The 11,739-nt window shown below is 33.0% G+C and overlaps 1 protein-coding gene across 4 annotated transcripts; it reads right to left on the minus strand.

Moving 5' to 3' along the window:
* Window positions 1-575: 575 nt before the first annotated feature.
* LOC123225864 (protein ROLLING AND ERECT LEAF 2-like) lies at window positions 576-11,318 on the minus strand. Of its 4 annotated transcripts, none has more exons than XM_044650174.1 (7): window positions 11,093-11,318; window positions 10,871-10,936; window positions 8,455-9,614; window positions 8,106-8,177; window positions 4,625-4,839; window positions 3,924-4,147; window positions 576-1,692 (listed from the first exon to the last, which is right to left on the minus strand). In XM_044650174.1, exons 3-7 carry the CDS (start codon window positions 9,560-9,562, stop codon window positions 978-980), a joined length of 2,334 nt encoding a protein of 777 aa, XP_044506109.1. In that variant the 5' UTR covers window positions 9,563-9,614; window positions 10,871-10,936; window positions 11,093-11,318; the 3' UTR covers window positions 576-977. The 4 variants fall into 4 exon arrangements, with proteins under 4 accessions (XP_044506109.1, XP_044506108.1, XP_044506107.1 ...); XM_044650173.1 differs by having other exon boundaries at window positions 10,871-10,939; XM_044650172.1 differs by having other exon boundaries at window positions 8,455-9,584; window positions 11,093-11,317.
* Between the last annotated feature and the right edge of the window lie 421 nt (window positions 11,319-11,739).

An 11,739-nucleotide genomic window follows, 5' to 3' on the forward strand; every position in this document is an offset into this window, starting at 1 on the left:
TTTCCGATTGTCCTTTTCAAACTTTTTTAATCTTTTGTTTTGACATACAATAATGATTCAAATATAACTTTTCGATTTTAAAAATCCCCAATCTCTCAAATTATACAACTTTTTTGGCATAATAAATTTACCAATTATACCTTAATACAAAGTTTTATTTTAGGTGAAAATATGTTATTTATGCTATTAAGATGGAAAAGTGTTTTTGGATCAAATCCTTCGGTACGACAAGCTTACCCTTTTTAGTATTGTTGTTTGTTTAGATAGCCTCAATTGTTTAATTCTCTCTAGTTATGATGAAGTTTTAACATAAAATAAAATTACCAAGGGGTCAGCATTGCATTACGTACATACCCATATTTTATTTTTGTGTTTTTTTTCCCCTAAATCTGCATTTCTCAAGGAAAACCCTAACCCTTAATTTTACTTATTAAAAACCCTTGAATCTTTCTCAAATAAATTTGACTATAATTTCAAAGACTATGATGATTAAGTGTGATTACTAATACAAATTAAACCCAGAGGAAAGATTTAATAAAATCTAAAGGAAATTGGTTAATAAATTAAAGAGAGGGTAAAACACAGTAAATAATGCATAAATTGAGTTGCTTTAAGGGGATTACAACAAACATTATGAAACGAGATGAGCATTGGAAATCCATGCTACTTTCTATTTGCTAAATTTACACAGATCCTGTTACATTTATTACACACCTCATCCCCACCCTTTGTAACATCTCCATACTAATTAATTTTCACCTCCTTTTATTTTACCCTCCATTTAACATAAAAAGAAAACCTCCAACCTTTATTCCTTTCTCTTAGAGAATTTTAGAAACAAATTATTGCCATTTATCTGTGACCTGAAAATGCTTCTGTATTTCAAGTAGCAGCAAAGAAATTTTAAAGTATGTGTAATTCTTCCTTCCCCATTTGCAACTCATTCAAGAGTTGAAAATTTAAGATTCTGACAGCAATTAGCAATTACTACGTACCAGATCAGCATTACTCTTAGCATCTCTGTTAATCATCCCAGTGTAGTTATTCTTAGCATCTTTGATGGCTTGCAAAAGTTTTGCATACTTATCTACAGAATCCTTAGAAAAGTTGTTCAGCTGACCAATAAAATCCACCAGGCATGATTGAAAACGGTCAAAACCAGAAATCCAATCCTCTGAAGCTTCATCTGTCGTTATAGTGATTGCAGGAGTACTGGCATTATCAGCATTCCAGGTTGTTGAAAGACGGGTGGCACTTCTCCCTTGATTCTTTTCTTGATGTGGCTGGGAGCGAATTATTTGTGTTGCTAAATTCTTGATAGAATCAGTGACATGCTCAGGATGCAATTGATCCAGGTTTTCCAACCAGACATCACAAGTGGCATATATTGGAGGACCAGAGTCTCGCAAAGCGGGGTATCGCCGTGGTCTTTTTCTCTTGGAATATTTTTTAGGAAGATATACACATTTGTAAAGCCAATCCTTTATAGCCTGAAGATAAGATTTCTGAGCACTAATCCACTTTGTAAAACTAGAAGACAGAGAGCTTAGTTCAAATTCTAAATCAATAGTAATTTGCCGTTGTGAATCTGACTGTATTGAGATTTTGTTGTTGCCATTGTTGAAAGCTACCGAGATAATTTGGTACTGAAGCTTGTGACATTCATACATAGCTTCCCACATCTGACTTAACCTGGAATGAATGTAAAAAGTGGAAACGATTAAATTTTCAAGTAAAGAATTGAGAACCCAATGTGGCAATTGCATCCTCACAAACAAAATTTATAATAAGGGGAAAAGAAAAAGAAATCCTACATGTCCCTTGTGTCTGGAGTGTGTATTTAACCTAATATTTATTTTGGATAATTTCTATTTTACTTAAAATACACTCTTTTCTAAGAAATTGCAGTTGAATGAAAAAAGGAAATTCTATTTCATCAAAATATATCCCAAAATTAGCTCATAATCTTCACCACCACCATCGTATACAACACGACCACCTTCACCCAACACCACAACTATAATAAAAATAGTTTATTTTTTTAAAGTTATTATCATAATTAGAATTCTTTCTAATTAAGTAAACAAACTAATACATCAAAATGTTAATTTTCAAACACTTCTCTTTTAGAATAGCAAACTTGATACTTATTTCCAGACATGAGAAAATAAAACTATACATATCATCCAAATTTATATATACAAGCCTATTTATGTTTCAGTCAAATTTAGATTTATTCATAGATAAGTCCAAAATAAAAAATGCCACCTAGAGATATATCAAGCATGAAAAAGTGAAAAAGAAAAAGTAATTACAGAAAGCATAGGAAAATGGTGCATAGAGGGAAAGATCCAGAAGCCTCTTATCCTGAGGAGAAAGCAGCAGAGAAAAGGAAAAAGAGAAAAAAACAAACTGAAAAGACACACGGCGAGTTATACTTTCAGTCTCAGTAATCCTTAGAAGCAAACCTGACAACAGCCTATTACTGCATCAGACATCAATCTCATTCAACTGTTGATGAGATAAACCAAAAACTAGAATTTCCATTATCTAGTTCTCATTTTGACCGCTAGTTAAGGATATAATTTTAAGGAGGACCAAATAGGTAAATTTTATAAAAATAATATCCATGAAACAATGAAATTAATACAAGACTTAAAAAAAAAAAAGTGTTAACTAGTGGGACATGTTCCTTAAGATTAAGACAATTCAAGCTCAATGAAGACAAGAATATTTCATTGACCTCTGAAGTTTGGCTAGTACAGGTCCCTTCAGTTTTGAAAATCATTACAGACCACCCATAAAGTTTCATGAAAGTTATCAAAACCCTCCTCTGTAGACCATAGAAAAGGTCTCTACCTATTTTAAACCCAATCAGCAACCCTGTCATTAGCCTCAACCTCAAGGGAGGTCAATAAATTTACATTGAAATTTATAAGATGCAGCACCAAGTTCTATTACCAAATCAATGAATTTATGTTAGAATAAAACAGGGAGATCCCCTTTATAGGATTCACTATAGATAGATATATACATATAAATTAGATTGCTACATACATATAAATACATCAAATTAAATTTCGGACAAAAGCTTTGATCTTAACCTGTTTCTGAAAATAGAAAGAATTCATCTACCCATATACAATGTTTATGCATGCATAGGAGCTTTTCCATCTATATTTGAAGAAAGCACCTGATATTTTTATACAATATATGTTTGTATGTATGTATCTATCCCCTTTATAGGATTCACTATAGATAGACATATACATAAAGATTAGAGCGCTACATACATATAAATACATTGAATTAAATTTTGGACAGAAGCTTTGATCTTGACCCGGTTCTGAAAATAGAAAGAATTCATTTACCCGTATACAATGTTGATGCATGCATAGGAGGTTTTCCATCTATGTTTGAAGAAAGCACCTGATATTTTTACACAATATATGTATGTATGTATTAGTCAGTATCAGACCATTTTCAAATGTTTAATCAGAGGTACTGCCTTTTTTGCAGTTTATAAGTTCATGAGAACATCCTTTCATGACTTGAAAAACCACCCAAAACAGCATTCATTTAAGAAAAAATTTAAGACATCGGCACTAAAGTATGACAAAATCTGTGAGAAATATATAAGCAAAAACATCAGGACTTTCAAAGTATGACCAATAATCTTCTGCGAAACAGATAAGCAAAGTTTAGTCTGTGACAGCCAAATCCATCTAACTCACATAAAAGGAAGACATTCAAGCCATTATAAAATAAATTCGTGGGCTTATAAACACACCATGTTTCTTGAGACTATAAGTCCAGCAAGAGGCATACATTTTTGTAGTATCCACGATATATAGATCCCAATTGGAAGCTATGTGACATGAAATTAAGGAGAAATTAAGAAAACAATTATATCAAACACATACCCTCCAATCAGCTCCTCAAGTTGCAGCTGGAGCTCTGTGTCCCGTAGTTCTTCAATCCTCTTTGATATTGACTCAATTCTGTGGATTGCAACTCTGATTCTTGAGCGTAAATCTTTAACAACAGCACGGGTCTTATCAATTCTAGCAGGACTTTCTCCCTTTGATTCCAGTTGTGTTAATGTTTTACACTTTGACTCATAAACTCTTCTGACCATCTCACAAGCCTGGATATCATAGCATTTAGAAAGTCAATTACATTTACAAGGACGCATTCAATCATGTCATCTGTTGAGAATTGATAACAAATATATTCTTTGAGCTTGGGAAAGGACAGCATAAGAGAGGAGCATATTGTTTGTTACCCCAAAAAAAAAAAAGAGAGAAGAAAAACAGTCTTAAATTTTGAAAGCAAGTATTGTCGAAAGAATACAGAAATGGATATGTTATTTAAGTTGTAATATAGAAACAATTCAGTCAAAAAATAAATTTACAGACTAATTTATAGGCCAAACTTTTCTCCGATATTTAACTAAACTTTTTCTACTATTCTGAAATTCGATTAACAAAGTACCTATATTTGTTTCCCACACTTCCAAATAATTTTATATGGTTCTTATACAATGTACAACTTAGAATCTAGTTGATTGAACTAGTAAGTTACATAATCAAAAACTAAAACTATTTAGAGAAATTGATAATACCTTTACTTCATCATAAAGCTTCCTCTCCCATGCATATAGTCTATCCAAGGTTGAGGCATGACTGCTTGAGATCATGTGAATACTATCAAAAACATCACTGGTAAGGTCCTCTACCTCGTCTTTTGAATTCAAACCCAGAGGAGTCCTAGATGAAGATGTTCGAGATGATTCCGTCCTATGCCAAGTTAAGTATTTTATGGAATTTTGCGCAGGCTCTAAGAAAGGAGTTAAAATAGATGTTTAGTGATCAAGGTAGAAAAATCAAGAATAAGAAAGATGCATGACATTTTCGACCTAACCTCTAAGCTTAAACATTTAGGGTTTAGTAGTCATTTAACATCAAATCAAATTCATCCAAGAGATCATATGCTCAATCTGTTACATGTAAGCAACTGTGTTTGAGTGCGTTGCGAACCAAGACTGTAATTGTGACTAAATTGGGACTGATTGAAATTTGAATTGAATAATCTGAGTATTTTATTGACAGAAGGAAAAAGATTACAATTAAAAAAATTAATATCTTCGACGCTCCACCAAGAGATTACAGTAGTGCTCCGCCCCATGGCTATGATGCATGAAGACATTGGATGGGTATGGTTTTCAGGTTTTTGAAACGTTTCGAAAATGGAAACACTCCAAAACATGTCAGGGCAGTTTCTGCAAACAAAAAAAATTCCAAACCTCGTTTCTAGTCTAGAAACATGTTTCTTCTAATTAAAAAATAAAATAAAACACAACATATTAGATATTACTAACCTAAGTGCTTCAATTCAATCTCTTCACTTTCAAGTTCTATGACATATCCAAGTTTTTTCCGTTAGTTATCAATAGTCTAAATCAGCAATCTTTTTACTTCTTTCTATTCATTTCTTAGAAAAAAAAATTCAATCACATAAAGGGTATCTTCTTTCAGTAATTGATTAAGTAATCAAGGGTTTTTACGATTTTACTCATCTCTATTTTAAGTTCTCAGATTCTCTTGACAGCGGGAGTGTTAGGGAACCTTTTAAGGATAATATTTTGATTCTTGTTTTGTTATTTATGACCATTGATTCTTATTTTTGTACTATTAGATAGTTGAATGTTGATTTGGAGGCTTTTTTTTTTCTTATTTATCTTTTAATAACACTTTTTTTTTTTACTATAACCTTATAGTAAAATGTAATATTTGTTTGAATTATTTTATTAAAAAATATATATTAAAAGTTAATATTTACAAATAAACCTCATTTTTATATTTATGTGTTTCCCTCCTGTTTTTGTTTCCTATATTTTTCAAAATATTGTTTCACCATGTCCGTTACAGCGTGCATTTAAGCATTTCCATGTTTGTGCTTCCTAGCCTCTCTAAATGTAAAGCTAACCATAAATTCTTAAAATGCTCTCCTCAATTCTCCCCAAAACTCTATATTTATATGATTACAAATCTAACCCCAATTGAACTTAGAAATATTATTTGATTTAAATGCTAATTCTTAATCAACTTTAATATTCCCAATTGGTAATATATTCTTAATAATATTTCTAATTAAAACCTAATATCCTATATTACTATTTTTCCTCAATACCCCATGGCAATTTTTTTTTTTTTACCATTATTTTTTTTTATTACAAGCCCATCAATTAAAATGCAAATAAATTGCAAGGTGAAATGTTATTTAAAACTATATTGAGCGTTTGAAAATTGAAATTTTATTTTTCTTCACAATTATGCTTTTTCATTACAAGCCCATCAATTAAAATGCATATAAATTGCGAGGTGGAATGTTACTTAAAACTTAAGCACTATCTTTTGTCCTAAATACGCTTAAAATTTCAGGCTATCACATGATACACATGCAATAATTTCCACGATAAATGTTTTCTCTGGTTTTTGGTATTCAGCCAATATGAAAACAACAAAAATTGAAATTTAACTAGGGATGACAATTTGGGCCCGACTTTAAAGGCTCCGACCATAACAGGGAGGGGATTTCCCGATGAAAACGGAGAAGGGCGGGGATGGAGATGAAAAAAATCCCCGTAATCGAAGACGGGCTAAGGAAAGGGATACATATGTCCCCGTCCCATGCCCTCCCCTCCCCCTAAATCTAATATATTAATATAATAATTTCTAGTATATTTTAATTAGTTTAATATTTTTAATTACAAATTCGTTAGTATTTCCCATGTAAGCTGTTTTTAAATTAATTTTGCTTTTAAAATTTATTATTGCAGGTTAGTTTTTAAAATGTTGCTTTGTATCAACATGAAGAATTAATGATGATATCAATATGAAGTGCTACTAATGAAGAGATTGATTATTGTATATTGTTGAATTTTGTGAAAACTTTGTATTTAAACTAAAATAACAATGAATATTTTGTAGCTCTTGTAACAAGTGATATTTTGAAAAAATATAATTTATTCTATTTATTGAAATATAGGAAAGAATTAAAATTTATATTTACGGGTATAGGAAGGGGATTTTTCCCCGCGCGGACGGAGAGAGGATTTTCCTTCGCGAGGAGGGGATGGAGATTCTTATTATCCCCGTAACGGGGACAGGCCGAGGATGGGGATTGATATCCCCTCCCCGCCCCTCCCTGTTGCCATTCCTAAATTTGACCAAGCAAGCTAGTAAACTATCTCTTTGCTACAGAGGCAAAATGAATCTTCCATTTTAGCCAGGGCTAAGCGAGCCAAAAATGAGTACGGCTGGAGGTCTTGTACAAGTGAGCCAAGTGGTAGTTCTTGGCTAAGTGAATGAAAGGAGCACTATGGCTGATTGGAAAGCAAAAGGTAAGTGCATAGTTCGGTATTCTATGGTCAAAAGAGGACTCAGAGCGGTCCCAATCAGGTTATTTTGACAAGCTAGGATCAGTGTGTGTGAACTACAGTTCTAGTAAAGCACAAAACCAATGTGCAAAAATAATCCCAGTGAGTATACATCCCTAACAAATTTCTAGTTTTGTTCATTTGATGCCTTTTCCTTGATTTATAAACCAAGATTTTCTCTGTGATTTGTGGAACCCAACTTCTGCGAGAATTCTGGTATGTTGAACAATGATCAAATCAACTTAAATGAAGAATTTTTTGAACAATTGAACACGATCTTCATTTTGTACCAAATTGATTGTCAACAGATGTAGCATTGGCTTCAACAAGTAAAGAAAAGAAACTTTTAGTAAGAAGACATTTCTTGTCAATTGTTACTAAACTAGAATTTCATCTTTAGACAAACACTGAAAGATATTAAATTCAATGATGTCCAAGTCTATGAAGAATTTTATCAATAACTCCAAACATTAGCCAGATATACACAACCAAAGAACTCCAAGGATCAAATTTTAGTCTAATTAAATCATTGATGTGATAAATATTCTCAAAAATTAGTTCAACTCCTTAACCATCATAATTGGTGTCATGGAAGAATAATTTTCTCATACTTTATTTAAAATTCTATTATGTCATTGACAAGAGCAGAGATAAGGAGACCTACCTTCTTCAACTTCACTATGTTCTTCCCCACATGAGAAACATGCTTTGAAGAATGTAAATGCCATTGAACCACCTGCAACAACAAATTTTCTTTTTATTAAAATTATATACCAACTCAGGTAAAAGGAGAAATATCCCAATCAATAATCTGCTATGGCCTCCCACAAATTGGAAAAAACATGCATTTCTTATGGATCCTCCAAAAAATAGAAACTTTTCAGTCAATTACTGTACATGATAACATTTTAAAGCACCTAAGTTAAACCATCATGACTAATACATAAAGTGGAACGAAAACAGGAATTAATATAAAATTTTCACTAACAGTAATTGAAAGACAATGTGCATACTTTCATTTGCCTGTAACATTGGACGGAAATGCAACTTGTTTGCTTCAAGCATCCTTGGAACTTCCTTCCCAGAGTCAGCAGCTTTAATAAAGAGATATTCAATATCTTTCATGATCGAAAGGAAGTCCTTAGGGTTAACCTTATTTTCAATACAATCTTCCTTCACTGGTCTTTTCTTTGTGTTAGATGAAAGGGAAGCTCTAGAGGAAGTGGCTCTCACTGGTGATAAATCAGGAGAGTTGCATTTTTCACCATTCATGAACTCACTTTCAGAAGCTACGCTACCAAATGGCATGGTAGGTGAAGCACCAGCCGCATTATGATCATGGAGCTGGTTAAAATTTTCAAAAGATCTAACTAGCGTGTCTGCAGACGGCTCATCAAATTCATCCTCTGAATCTAGGGACTCTTCCCTTCCACGAAAAGAAGCATTTCCCTCTTCATCTTCCAGCTCAGGAATTCCCTCCTCTTCCCTGAGCTTTCTTAAATCATCAACATTTTCAAACCCTTGCTTCATCCCTTTCTCTTCTTTAAAAGAAAATTGCTGGTCAATCGGATGGCGAGGTCCAAAGTAATCCCATGGTGGAGTTTCTGCGGGGATAGACGATTTTTCAAATAGTGAAGATTCTTCATTTTCAGTGCCATGAGGTTTGCTATTTTCTGGAGTGCTCGATGTTGTTACCGTTCCAATATCAAGCGAAGGAGGTTCTTCTTCAACCTTTTTGGATGATATTCCACTAAATTTCATGTGACTTGCCTGAAATTGACTTGAGGTATGAGGAGCAGGAGATGGACAAAGGTTTTCAGTTACATCTACCTGTTGGGAAATGGTTGGAGATGAGAATGAGAAATGGGAAAGAGACTCCTCGGTCAAAGCAACTGGCTCTGGAGTTGCATCAGTGAAAGTGTACAAAGAAGATTCAATTGGACCTTCAGGTTCAACAAACTTCCTCAGAGCAGTTCCAGCATTTCTCAGAGAGTGAACATATTCAATATGAGCAGCTGCCAACAAGCACCTGCCATCAAGCGCTTGTCTAACAAACTTCTTCCTTTCACGACATAGCCGTAGGGCCTTATCTTCTTCTACCCGAGAGCTGGAAGCCCCCATTTTTTATATGTCAGGTATCACTCTGTATAACCAAACAGGAATTAAACTTTCCCTGGAAATGCATCAACGTCAAATAAAATGGATAACTACACATTAAAGTTTAAGAATCTCAGTACTATTTGCAAAATGGAATTATCATGTACAGAAAACAATTCATTTTGTGAAATACCAAAAATATTGCCAAACATAAATCATCCACTTATAACAAGAAATCTATAAATGATGACAGCAAACAGTTCAAAACATGTGTTTCTTATTGGATCCTCCAAAAAATAGCAAACATTTCAGTCAAATACAGCACAGGCCAACATTTCAAAACACCCAAGTTAATGTACTCCGAGAAGGTCAAATTGAAACATGAATGATGAAATGTAGGGAAATTTAAAAACAAAGAATATTCTGGTCCCAGATTCATTAATTAGAAATATATAAATGATAATAATAAAGTTTTCATACAAATAACAATTAAAGTTATTTAAAATTAAAAAAAATGAGGATTTGAGAAGTAACAATGAAATTTTTATTAGTGAGGTCACATCATCCTTGTTTTCACATCAAAGTTAGGAAAGCATTCAACCAGAAAATTTCATTAATTAATCTGGCAGAAGAAGGCAGTGTAAAGAAAGCATCCATTCATAATTCTAATAAACCAATTACACAACCAAACAGTGAAATCAGTTAGAAAGGACAGACATAAATAAGTAAACTCTCAAAAGTTAGAATCGAGGACACAAGTATACATGTGTTTAAAGTACTAGTGGTATAAAACGACCTAACTGTGTATTTACAATCATGTGTTACTAGGTTTCTGTAAGAACCAACTCACAAGCTGTGAAAGTTCCATTAGAAATTTGTTTAGCGCCATTAACATGGGGGCATATAATAGGCATTGAGCACTTAAGGAAATCAAGGCCTATGCAACCACTACTCTTTCTTGAACTGTTGTTTAACTTGGCACAGACATTAGTCCCAAGTCCTGAAGTATCTGTGAAATCTGGCTCTTAACAACAGTTTCCAACTCACTGAATTTTTAAGAGGACAGACTTAAAAATTATATAGCTTAAAACCCATATGCAACACTTTAATCACGTTACTAGATGGTGCTTGATAATAAGCCAAAGAGCAAGAATCATCAAAATAATTTCCAAAATCTTTAATATTTCATAATGCATACAAAGCAAACAAATAACAATATAGTTTCATTAAAGAATTAAAGCCGTAAAAATAAGTAATGAATCTCAAAGCCAAAACCATAAAACCAAATTCTATTGTTTCCTGTAGTTAGAGAAGTAAAAGAAAAAGACCCACCTGAAAAGAAAGGGAATTTGGTTGAGTGAGGTAAAGTTACACCAAAATTTGAAGGCCAGAAGCTAGCTGCTGGAAAAGAAAAATGAACATAAAATAATAAGATTCACAAACAATTGAAAGAAAATTCTAAAACTCCATCTTACTAATCAATCAAAAGCAAAAGGAAAAAACTGAATCAAACCCAATCAAAATAAGTAAAGAGAAATTATGAAATCAACGTACCTGATCAGTTTGGATTTCAGAGAGAGTCGTTTAATAAATAAAAAGGTAAGAAGAGAAAAGAGGAGAGATGAGGCGAATCTAAAGAGCTAATGGCAACTTTCATGCAAAAGGGTAATTGCAAAAACTGCACACATCTTGCGTTCACTTTACAGAGGTGGGTCCCATCTTCTTTTTCATTTCTTATTATTTCATTAACTTTAACTCTGTGACTGTAACGCTTTCTCTTCCTCTTCAAAACGATGAAAAAGTTTTGAAATTTTTTATCTACAGTTTGATGATAATTATAACTGAGTTGGAAAAAAATCTTTGGACGGCTTGTCAACTTTTGCCGCCATCACCACGTGGCTTCGCTTACCAACTTCGTAAGCTTACTTGAATCAACGATTCTAAAATCTTACCATTACCCCGTAGTATATGTTACAGGCTGTTGCATGGCGACACGAACAGGTGAAAAGATTCGAAAATCTTTGTCCTGTTCATATATCTTTAAAACTATACCTGGCATTTCCCATATCATATTTCACAAAGCATATGATAGCTTTCTACCGTTAATCTGTCGAATCAACTTTAGCTCATTTATTTTCTTTTATTTCTTTTGTCCAGTCCAGGCTAATAGCTTTTAGAGGAATATTACAAGTTGAAAAAGA

The sequence above is a fragment of the Mangifera indica genome, chromosome 9, assembly GCF_011075055.1.
Source record: "Mangifera indica cultivar Alphonso chromosome 9, CATAS_Mindica_2.1, whole genome shotgun sequence".
In the NCBI taxonomy this organism is placed as follows: Eukaryota; Viridiplantae; Streptophyta; class Magnoliopsida; order Sapindales; family Anacardiaceae; genus Mangifera; species Mangifera indica.

Bases quoted from the DNA above. Each gene is read 5' to 3' on its own strand.
- LOC123225864 (XM_044650174.1), bottom strand. From the start codon at position 9,562: ATGGGGGCTTCCAGCTCTCGGGTAGAAGAAGATAAGGCCCTACGGCTA. The intron at 8,178-8,454 runs GTATGCACATTG...TTGTTGTTGCAG, and splicing joins AATGTTACAGGCAAATGAAA to GTGGTTCAATGGCATTTACA. The intron at 4,148-4,624 runs GTATTATCAATT...TATGATATCCAG, and splicing joins AGCTTTATGATGAAGTAAAG to GCTTGTGAGATGGTCAGAAG.